At 42.8% G+C, this 12,024-nt stretch overlaps 1 protein-coding gene across 1 annotated transcript; it reads right to left on the bottom strand.

The window, feature by feature from the left end:
* Positions 1–977: 977 nt before the first annotated feature.
* Positions 978–11,713, bottom strand: kcnk4b (potassium channel, subfamily K, member 4b). The gene is made up of 8 exons (XM_076750767.1): positions 11,582–11,713; positions 10,187–10,316; positions 9,639–9,915; positions 4,638–4,752; positions 4,361–4,521; positions 4,072–4,258; positions 2,378–2,520; positions 978–2,291 (listed from the first exon to the last, which is right to left on the bottom strand). The coding sequence occupies exons 3-8, from the start codon at positions 9,825–9,827 to the stop codon at positions 1,692–1,694; spliced, it is 1,395 nt and encodes a 464-aa protein (XP_076606882.1). The 5' UTR covers positions 9,828–9,915; positions 10,187–10,316; positions 11,582–11,713; the 3' UTR covers positions 978–1,691.
* Positions 11,714–12,024: the final 311 nt, after the last annotated feature.

Genomic DNA, 12,024 nt, shown 5'->3' with positions numbered 1-12,024 from the left:
TCAGTGAGATGGACCAACCGAGGAGCAACGGCACACGCTAAAAGAGCCCTATTGATGACTTGAAGGGCATTTATACATTAGCTACTGTACCTCCTACAGTATGTGTGCTATTTAAATCCTGCAGCACATGTCTGACCTGTCTTCACCAACCTAAACTGGTTTTTAGTGGGCATTATAGCCCGTAGGACAACAGCCTGCATTTCAGTTTACTGACAAATCTCTGAGACATTAGAAACAATGAATATTACCTGGGATCAGTTTGACATCTTGTCTTGTATTTGCTTCTCTTGGTTGTGTCGTTTTCAGCTGTTGTTGCTCTGCAGAAGCCAAAGTCGGTCCGTCGCTCGCACTTTGGTTTATGACTTAATACTTAATTCCCATCAGCCTCAGTTGCACTTTGTTTTGTGCTACTTAGCAAATGTTAGCATGCTAATACACTAAACTAAGATGGTTAACATAGGTGAATATTATACCTACTAAGCATCATTATGTCACTGTGAGCATTGTTGGTGTGAGCTTGTTAGCAGCAATACATTTTCAGCCACAGATGATCCTTGTGAAGTGGCTCTGCATGTTCGGTGCAGTGAAACCTGCTGCTTGGATCACATATTGCAGCCACATCCTGGTTTTTAGTGGATGGCTGATTTGTTTTTCATCTCTAGAGACACATTTAAAACCCTCATTGTGATTCCGTTGTGATTCAGCTCTCCCTAATGCACCTTTTTATGTTTGACCCCAGCTTTGTTAGAAATGCTGACCTGCTTTTCATGTAAGAAAATTGAGGATGTGTTGGTCTTAGTACACCAGGGCACTAACCTGACATTTGATGATAAAAATGATGTTTGCTCAACAGCTATTATCATGTTTCCCAGAGAGCCTCATAAGCTGCAACAGCGTCTTATAATACCACACGAAGCACGTTTAAAAAATCTTTATTACATATAGCAGTACAGCAGGGTTAATGCATTTAGCCATTAAAATGCAAATATTATGGGTGTACACTGTTTAAAAAAAGTTTTTGTTACATACCAAAAATATACAGGAGCCGGTTTAGTACCCGTTTAACTGTTGGCAGGATTCAACTGTCTCAGACCAAAGACCCCCCCCTTCAACATCAGCACCATGCTGCTGTGGCACAGCATGACCACATGGGCTTTGGTTGCTCTATTTGGATTAGTAAAAAGCATGAGCCCTCATGTTGAATGAGACATAGTGCATTTCTGTCTTGACCCAGCAGAGAGCAGTAAGTCCTCAGAAAGTGACTGGAACAGGTGCCCAGGTAGCTCACCTGATAGAGCATGTACCATGTGTTAAGCCTGAGACCTTACCTCAACTACCTCAACCTCATCCTCTCTCTCTCCCCTGCCTGTCCTGTTTCCCTCCAGCTGTCACTATCAAATAAAGCGGAAATGCCCCCCAAAAAAATAACCTTTTAAAGAAAGTAATGAGAACATTAGCATAAAAATAACTTCATCTTTGATTGATGCATACACACTCTCGCATGCTAAGAGGATTAAATGCAAACCACAAGTGGCTAAGGCTTCTGCAACGTGTTTTCACCTCAAGTGTCTGTAAGTGAGCAGTACATATACACAGATAAATTGCTACACTCTGTCAGATTATGAACACATCTCATGTTTCTCAAGTCGATACTTGTGCTAGCAGTGCAGTTTCTGTAATCAGCTTCGATTTTAAGGCTTCAGTGGTAGACCTGGAACTGGTTTTGGGTTTCCATTGGGCTCCTTCTTGACATGGTTGGAGCGGTGGATTTTGGGGCTTCTTGGTGGAACAGGTCTCCTTTGGCGTCTTCTCTTGGGGTGACGAGAGCGTGGAATGTTGGGTTGTGTCGTGTCCAGCAGAGGATCCAAGTGTAGTTTACCACTCTGAGCATCTGAAGATTCATCAATAAACGCAAGGTTCTCCCCAAAGTAGTCCAGAGGCTGAGACAGGTGGGGATCTGGGAGAGTCTCCTTTTCAGGCTCTGCAGTTTTTTCTTCGGGAACTTGGTCTGTCTGAGTGGCCTGAGAGTCTGTTTCTGATCCAGACTCTGACCCGTTAGAGGAGGAGGAAGAGGAGTAAGACCCAGACTCTGTCTGATTGTCATGCTGCTCTTCTTTCCCCTCGGGGTCCCCAGTAGCTGACACACTGTGACCATGGCTGCGAGGGCCGTGGCGGCGCTTTCGCCGACGTCGCTTGAAAGGATCATCGATTTTTCCTGGAATGCGAAAATCCACCGACATATTTTGGATGTTCTGAGTCCAGTCAGTGGCGTGGGCTCGAAGTTCCTCCATCTAAGGGAAGGATGAAACCAGAGATGATGGAAAGGAAGTGGGAGAGACAAGACATGGCAAAACAGACATAAGAGGAAAAGAAGTACCTCAGCTCTGGTCTTCTTAGACAGAACCCGAAGCCAGTTACCAATCATTGTCAGGATAGATGCAAAGTAGGCAAGACCCAGCAAGATCCAGAACCAGACCAAAGGCTTATACCAGTGGTCACTCCCCTCGTTTCCAGAATTCCCTTTGAAAAAATGCAAAGGCACAGTATACAGTAGCAGTGGATAAAGGCAACACATTCATCCACCCATCCTTTTTCGTGGAGTAAATAAGCATTTAACACAGGAGATACTGTACAGCAGATTAGCTGATGAATAATTCATCTGTTTTAAGAACAAAATCCTCAATAATTCATGAGATAAATGAAAATTGTTTGTGCTAAGTGAACTTAATGCATTAGAACTGACAGTCATATTTACGGATGACTAATTAAGTCATACCAGAAACTCATCTACAGATCAATAAATTCAATGAAAAAATAAAAGTATGCAAAAGCAAGTACAAGTCAGATACTTGCAAATTAGACTGCAATGGAAACAGTGTTTTCACGTTAGCTGCCTACAAACAGGGAAATGATTACCTGAGTAAAGGTTTATTGAAGTATGTGTTGTACAGGGTTCAGGCCCCGTTTAAAAAAAAGAAAAAACCCGTAGAATACTTACTGGGGATGTGTTCTTAGACATTTCTATGCTCGTTGGCTTCTGATGTGCCCCTCTGGTTAGCCCAAGTTCAACTGTGATGTGACCTCAAAATAAACCCTAGTCTCTTGCAGGTGGGAGGAGGGTAGATTAAGCGATTTAGGGACTCCAGACACGAGAACTCCCTCATGAATCACACCCTTTTCCTGACTGGGAGTGTCATTGGTTTTAAGGAGGTTACTGAATTTCATGGATAAAAGCCATTCACACAGTACAGTTTCTACGACTACATTTTCTACTTTATCTAAATATAATTTTACTTATTTGTACTTGAGGTACTTTTACTCTACTTAATATTTCTACTTTCTGCTACTACTGCACTCCACTCAACAACTTACTGACCATGATTTCACTTCCAAAAGAGATGACCAGCTTACATGATGCAATGAACAAACAAGACAATAATATATAGAGTAATGAAGATGTGCTTCACCTCTCAACCAGCTGCAACATTAAAGTATACCTTACATGGCAATAATAACAATAATATAATAATAATAATAATTCTCCTGTAATTTACCTCAGTAAAACTTGGAACTCAGGTGTTTATAACTCAAATATAGGAGCTGAACATTTCTGGGACAGCATGTGGCTGCACCTTTTCTCTCCTTTTCTCTGTTCTTGAATCCAGATTTTAATTACTATCATAATAATCTATGCATGTCAGGTGAAAACAGAGGCTGTTAATAGCATGATGTTGCTAATGGTTACAGAGATTTCAAATATAGAAGAGGTGGCGTTTGTGATTCGTGCTTTACTGTTTTCTCTGTTGTAACACTAATTGTAATGACTCTGTTTCAGGGTTTGATGCTGTGTGCAGAAGTGTATAAATGTAAGATATGCTAGAGTGGGAATATAATTTATATGGTTCGTAGTGTAGTCATTGGAGGCCCTCGTATTTCAGGGTACCGGGCAGTTGTCATCCATCTGACAGTAAAGCCCAACCCTGAGAAAGGGTGCCTCTGTATATCATTTTCTCTCAGAGAGGCTGGATGCACCAATGTCAGGGTATGGGTGGTTGATTAACTGTTGTATACCTGCAACATAGTCACCAAATCCCACTGTTGTCAGGGTGATAACTACAAAGTAGGCCGACTCCAGAAGAGTCCACTTCTCCACCTCCTGGAAGACCAGGATAGGCACTGCAACAAAGAGCAGGCAACCCAGCAGGATGGACAGGACGGCTGAGATCACTCGCACAATGGTTGGACTAACTCGCCATTTCTGTCACAGGGGTGAAACAACGTAGTGCAATGAGACAAATGAAGGGAAGTACGTGTACAATGTAAGCAAAGACGATATTGAAAGCTCTGTTTAGAGTCTGACCAGGAAGAGGGTCTCTATTTTGGCAACAGTTTTCCTCAGCCCAGTACCCAGATGGTCTCCCACTCCAGCGAGCAGGATACCAAACAGCGGGATTCCCACCAGTGCGTAGAAGATGCAGAACAGCTGCCCTCCTTCTGTCTTGGGGGAGATGTTTCCAAAACCTGAACATGCGGGGTCAGAGGTGATATGAAAGCATAACATTAAAGGTCGGAAATTAAACAGATTCCAGTCACAAGTCACAGTTTTGCTGGTCTTGATGGTTTAACTGGACACCCACCGATGGTTGTGATGATTGTTCCTGAGAAAAAAAAGGCACTGGCCAGATCCCATTGGCTGACAAAGGTGACGTTGCTGTTGGGATCCACTCCGGCACCGACGGCCTCCACGACTTCCTGGGATGGGACGATGGAGAAGAGAAGAGTTTAGTGGTCACTTTATGAAACTATTCAGTAATTGATATTTTATTGGACAATAAAAAGAGGGGTTAGCAAAACCTTACAAATAAGTAAATGGGCCCATCAATTCATTCAATTATATACACAATTCATCTCTGACAAGGCTCACTCAGGACTTTCTTTTTATTGTCCAATTAAATATCTACTTATTACTCACCAGTGATGGTGGAAATGCTGTAGTGTAGAAAATGCTTTGTCACTGCATCAGCAGCAGGCAGTCAGCAACAAAAAAGTGACTGGTGATGTACAACTGTGACGGCTCCGTGCTGTCCTGAGTCTATCGAACCACTGCCAGCACAGATAATCTAATTCCCTGATCTAATTATCTGTTTTGTGTCTGGTGGTACTTGTAGACATTTGTTAACTCTGAATTTAAAACTGACTATGATGAAATTGTGATTGAATATAGCCTAATATAGACATTATTACTTCTAATAAATGAGAAGTTTCTGATGGCAGAGACATGGCGGTGTCTGGTGGAAGCTAACTGCATCAGCTCACTTGGGAACAAAGATTGATTGATTGACTGAAGGTCCTAATTAGTGCAAGCATGGCCAATAGGTAGAGGCCATTTTGAGTAGTGAAATATGTTGTACTTCACTATTATATGTTATTTTCACATGACCATTAGTTAGTTTTAAATACATTTTAATTTAATAGATTTATTTACTTTTGAAAAAAAAAAATGAATGTATGTCATATGAAACATTTTTCTTTTATTATGCTCTCATTCATAAAACATGTAATTCAAAAACGCATTTCATTTTAAAGAAGAAAAGATGGTTAAAAATGCACACTTTTATGAGTATCCAAAGAAATTAAAGAAAAAAATGATCCATTATTTGTTATTAACTGATCACTTTTCATATGAAATTACACGATCTTAGTTTCTCACAGTCGAGTGTTTACATTTTTCATTCCAAAGATAAATAGTCCGACCAATCACAACACAGTGGTGGCGCCATCCAAATAGAACAGAAGGCCTCCTTGTGTTATTCTTTAAGTCCTTAAAAAGAAACTGTACCTTAAAAGTCAGCTACATACAAAAGAAAACAGTAAACTTATAAAAAATACTTGGCAAACAGACATGCCGGGATCGGACTACATGAATCGAGCTCAATTTGAGACCACTTTGTCGTGTCTGACCAGTTACCAACATTATGGCTGATGGGGTACTATGAGTTAGTATCTACTGTGTGTTATTCTCAGACATCCAGCAGGAGGCCCAGCACAGATGACACCAGACCACATAGTAACACCTGCATCCCAGCTGAGTCACAGCCACCACAACATATACTACCACCATGCGTGCGATCAAGCACATTAATAGTCAGCGGCAGAAAATATCTGACTGTAGAGGAGCGGCATTATGTATCTGACATTACTCGAGTTGAAAACACAGAGTAGTAAGAAGGAACTCTGAATCTCTTGAAGACCTGTTGAAACATCAGCTGACTCTGGTTGAGGGAAACCTGACCCACAATGCTGCTTGTTGAACAGAACAACATCTGAAGAATGGCTGCATAACAGCTGCCTGGTTCACTCATGAATACGATGACTCCAGTTCTTATGTAAGCTGTCAGTAAGTGCACCTGTGATCGGGCTTTTATAAATCAATCTTGATGATTTTTTTCCCCTAATAGTCCCCAACAATTGGTAAAATCAAGCCAAATCTTTTTTTTAATACAGCCCCACCAACAAATACAAGTCCATATTTTATGAAGCCACAGACTCTTTGCATTAAAACTTCATTCTTAAATTTGGATGAATTAGTAGACAATGATTGAATTACAGAACTAACATCTCCTTTGATTCATTCAGCTTAACAGGGCTGCACATGCTATCATCATAGCTGGCTAATGAGCTAGACAGCTGCTAATAATATGAACCATAACACATGTGTCCTCATTGGCCTCTCGGTCTTTTCATTTAAACAGGATGCACTGTTGACTTCTGCCATGTGCTTCAGTCCCTTTAACCTTTTTGCAAATGTCAGCCGCTGCATCTCTAGATCACTTTGCAGGCTAAAACAGTAATTTACAACTTTCATTCTGGAGCGAGGACAAACATCTCGGGATCACAGCATGGTTGCCAGCCTGGCTTGCATTGCTTAACCTATATGGATCAGCTTTCACGCACTCACAAACACACACACACACACACACACACACACACACACACACACACACACACACACACAGTAGACTAGACTCACCCATCCTTACATAGCTGCTCTGACCACACCTGTTCTTTGGCCTGCAGTCATGCTGTACTGCTCCACAGGGTCACAGACAGTTTCATCGACCGGTGCCAAACACTCTACACATCTGAGGGGTCACCCTGAGCACTCACAAAACTCACTGAATGTGATAAGTTGTACTGTCAACCGAGTTCCCATTGGCTATAAAATGTGAAGCAGGGACAGCTATCTGTCAGACACCAGGCCAAACTATATTTTTAGCCACCAGAGATAGTCAGTGTCTAAGGCTCAGATGCTCTTTGGACTTTGTTTATAAATAAATAACAACAACCTGTGAGTTTGGACAGGGGCACAGTCACTTTTGCTTGCACAATTTGTAGGTTCAGTTACTGAGATCCTGCTGTATATTGGATGGAAGCAGATAATCAACATGGAGTCAACACAAAATTTCACCTCTCTTTAAAGATTATGTAAGAATGTATTCCATAAAAATATTAAGATAAGATAAGATTCAGTGTTCATTTATTTGTCACATAGGGCCGCACAACAAAATGCAAGTTGTACTCCCTTTATGCTACACAAGAAAACACTTTTTTATGGCGGAGTGTGGAGGATGAATTGAGGACAGAAACTGCTCTGTAGTCTAGTGATACGGCAGCGGATACTCCTGTATTGCTTGCCAGACGGCTGCAGGGGGAACAGACTGTGCGTGGGGTGGGTGTTGTCGTTTACTATCCACTGGGGCTCCTCACTTCACCGATGCCACTGATGCTCAGTAGGTGGAAACCAATAATGTTCTGGGTGCTTCTAATCACCTGCTGCAGAGCCTGTCCTGAGCCACAAAGCTCAAAGCAAGCCAGTCTGTGATGTTTCCAGCCAGGATGATTTCTATTGTTCCTCTGTAAATGTTAACAATAATTTCATATGTTTTCTTCAGAAATACAGTTTTTTCCGAGCTTTCTTTTCCAGGGTGGAGATGTGAGATGACTGACAGGTTCTCTGTAATGTTGCTTCCCAGGAACCTAAAAGTGTTCACCTGCTCCACCTCAGCTCCGCTGATGTAAACAGGGCTGTGTGTCTTTCTTTTTTCTGAAATCAATCAGCGCATTGGTTTTGTTATCACTGAACAGCAGGTTGTTCTCTGTGCAGAGTGTTGATTTCTACCCGATATGAATTCTCATTGTGGCTTGAAACCTAGTTGACGATGGGTTTGATGATGATGAGTTTTCTCCATATATGGGATTACAGTCATTGTTGTACAACTTGAACAGGAGGGGGCTGAGCACACAGCCCTGGGGGGCTCCAGTGTTGAGCACTAAAGTGGAGGAGGTGTAACCACCTATCTGAACTGGCTGGGATCTGTGTGTGAGGAAGTCCAATATCCTGTTGCAGTTTGGTATTCAAGCCCAGAATGCCATGTCTGCTTCATGGGGGAGATGTGAAATCAGCTTTCTGATGTGGGTGTCGCTTTTTTTTTTTTTTTTTTTTTTTAAGGTGCGGATGACATCCTCTGTGGATCTGTTGGTTCCGAATGCAAACCAGTGAGGGTCCAGGTTGGCTGGGATCTTGTCTTTGACGTGCTTGAGAACCAGTTTCTCAAAGCGTGTCATCAGAATGAGGGTGAGTGCCACAGGGTTTGTCCACCACAGGGCGGTGGTTGTTTAGGCTAAACAATACAGACTTCTTAGGTACACGGAAGATGGTGGCTGTCTCGGAGCAGGTGGGAACACTCTCCTGTGACGGCGCTATGTTAAAAATCTCAATAATAATAACACCAACTAGCTGACTGGCACATATTTTTAGTACAGGTGATACGAGGCCCAGCTCATACTCACACATATTCACTCTCAGCAGGGTTTTTCTCACATCCGTTGGTCGACAGTGGTTGGTCCTCTGAAGGCGGAGGAGACTTGACAGCTGACTCTTCGTTGAGTAGATCAAAGTGAGCATAAAATGTGTTTAAGCATAAAGCTCATCTGCCCTCGCAGATGATTGGGGTGCTTCTGCGTTGGTAGCCTGTGATGATCTGGATTGCCGGCCACATATCTTTGATGTTGAGGTCTCTCTCTCCTGATGTCTCCACTTTTCTTCCTTGATGCCAGCTTTCAGTCTCAACATTTCAGTTTAACTTTCACATATTGATTTTATGACATTTCAACTTTTTTGAGCACACAAAAACGTCTTAACAGCCACTTTTAGCCTGCAAAGCATCTATAAATCAAACAGCTGTCAACAAACAAATCAACTTTTTAATGAAATACGGAATTAGTTTATCTGGTCGGACCTGTAATAATCCTTCAAATGACATGATCTGAGACCAAAAATCACTGTCTGCCACAACTGCTCACAACTCAGGCCATAGTCTGTGACATTTCAAACAGACATCACTTCATTTGAAGGGATCACAAGCCAAAAAGCTTTAGGTAACACAAAATTGGTGGTTGTGGTGTATCATTAATATAGTCAATACAAGAGGAAGAGTCAGTTGAGCTCCTCTACCCACCATGATGCCCTCCCCAATGGAAACTCTAAGAACAGAGGGGAAGAGTAGCTCAACTGTCCTGAGACTACACTGCAGAAATATTCCAAACTTAAAGCTAGATAATGAGCATCTCTGTTGTACCTCAATAAGATCCTGTAGGTTGTCTGGGCTGACGCAAGTGAAGTTCAACAAGAAGCCCCGGCGTGTGTCTTGCAGCTGCATGTGCTTGCCCTCCTCCAGTGGAGCCTCCAAGGCGCGGAACACCACAGCTCCCAGCACCAAGTAGAGAAGCACCCCCGTGAGGATGCAGAGCAGGGTGGAGCAGCGCATGGCTGCACCTCCAGTCAGTCCGAACGCAGGCTCCTGTTTCTCTTTGCCAGCCTCAGCTCTGGTGTGGCCTGAATCCCAGCTGCTGCAGCTGAAACATCAGCAACCACACAAACACAAGGGTTTCACATTGACCACGGCGCCTGACAGCAGTCCCAGCTGTATAAACGCCCGCAGCAGCCTGTCTATTAGCTGCACATGAGGCATTAAGTGGACTCAGACCTCACCACACTGCTGACATACAGAGAATGCCTGATCCCCGATAAACAGCCATCATGTGACCTGCCTGATACTTCGAACAGATGTGATCACATGAGTGGCTATAAATTATAAATGATGCATGTTCCAATATTTTATCTTACCTGCTAATCTGCCTCAGTTGCCCACGCCTTCGTCTTTTCCAGTCCTTCTTCGCCTCAGGCCTGAGGATGGTGTCCCTGGATCCGTAACCACTGGGGAGCCCATCCACCTCACAATCTGAAGGAGGGGACACTAGATACAACCGGACACACAGATTTTCATGTGCAATTCAGCCAACAACATGTTTACTTTCTCAAAAACACAAAAGCTGTCAGTCGTGAGAATAATCCTCGATGAAGGGCAACAGTCAGTAGCAGGGTGAAGCTATCAGGCGTGGCATTTGCTCAGAACTTTAGAGATCTTTGTGTCTCTGTAAACGTTAAAGAAACAGGAAGCTTAGATGAGAGATGTCTTGCAGTGAAACCTGGTTCAGTGTGATGATGCTGGTCATTGTTGGCTCAAACCGAGAAATCATTCGCATGAACTGTAACTGTAGCCAAGGCTCTCTGATGCATCTTTACCTTGTTAAAGCAATGGAGTTAAGAAACTGTCGGATGCGTCAGACATTCCCTCTGTCCCGGAAATTTCGGAAATGATTTATGAGGGAAGGATTTTATCATTTGGACCAGTAGGCATGCCACTTGCAATTCACTCTGCATCACTGGACTGAAAGCCAGAATAAAAAAAAAAAAAGCTGGAAAAAAGAAAAACAAGCTCCCATCTTCTAAAGTTTGGTGACTGCAGCTCTTTAGTCAGCAGATCTGTTGGTATTCATCCAAAATTAGAGCAATAAACAGTCGCACGGTGACAGAAAAAATACACTTGTGCCCCAAACAGTTTTACAGACGCAGAATCTGTCCAATTACTAAAGTGCAGCCTGAAGTTAACACTGTATATAAACGTCATAGCTATATTATAGATTACTTTAAATGCCTGATTCTTACAAACGTATATTTCATGCATCTGTGAAATAACCATTAAGAAAAGTGAGACAAACACAACGATGCATGTGTGATTGTCAGTGTGAGCGTTAATGCACTTGTACAGCAGTTCATGAATTAATTAAAGAACATGATGCTTTTTTTTTTGTTTAACACCCTGACATTTTTGTAGCATATTCCAGCCCAAGTTAAAAAGAACATCTGAATGTGCAAACTGCCCAACATCTATCAACATATACCAAACAAGACATGCACAGCAAAGCATCTAATATGCAGTTTGTCTACTCTATACCTTCCACAGACTGTAACACAGAATGCCAGACAGATTATACATCACTAGACAAAAGGAAATTGTAATATAGCTTGCATTAAGTGCCAACAGTGCTGCTGTTGCTGCTACTGCAACCCAGTCATAGCCATAGTGATCCCGTTTTATTAGCACTTAGAGTCCCTCAGGGTCCATAAGATCTATGGTGCTGACCAGCGCGCCAGACAGTCCAGCCCGCGTGTGCTTACCTCAAAATGAAGGATCATAAGAATCCAGAGTACCAGCCGCCTCATGCAGAATGTTTCATGAGTTCAGACGCATACAGGGAGGTGAGTGTGTGTGTGTGTGTGTGTGTGGGTGTGTGTGTGCGTGTGTGTCTGACTGTGGGTGAGGACCGAGGCTGTTGCTGAGCACACAAGAGAGAAAACGATAATCCAACTGACTTTATATCGACAGTGAGGAAGAGACAGAGAAAGAGAGAGAGAGAGGGAGAGAGAGAGCAGCACAGATGAAGGTGGAGATGATGATGATGAAGCTGGAGCCAGGTTTGGGGTATATTCAGTTTCTTCAGAGTGCAGTTTTAGTTTGTTTTCATATTCCATAGTTAGTGTTAGACTGTACGTGCAGTGCAGAGCAGTGGTGGCTGCAGGTTCATCGAGGTCCGACTGGTGCTGTCGACTCTGTCGGGGGA

This window comes from Chaetodon auriga, chromosome 15 (genome assembly GCF_051107435.1).
Source record: "Chaetodon auriga isolate fChaAug3 chromosome 15, fChaAug3.hap1, whole genome shotgun sequence".
NCBI lineage: Eukaryota > Metazoa > Chordata > Actinopteri > Chaetodontiformes > Chaetodontidae > Chaetodon > Chaetodon auriga.
This window is presented reverse-complemented; position numbering and strand designations above follow the sequence as displayed.

Excerpts from the sequence above, each read along its gene's own strand:
- kcnk4b (XM_076750767.1), bottom strand. The coding sequence starts at position 9,827 with ATGCGCTGCTCCACCCTGCTCTGCATCCTCACGGGGGTGCTTCTCTAC. Across the intron at positions 4,522-4,637 it reads AACAATCATCACAACCATCG|GTTTTGGAAACATCTCCCCC; the intron begins GTGGGTGTCCAG and ends CCGCATGTTCAG. Across the intron at positions 2,521-4,071 it reads ATTTGGTGACTATGTTGCAG|GGAATTCTGGAAACGAGGGG; the intron begins GTATACAACAGT and ends ATTTTTTCAAAG.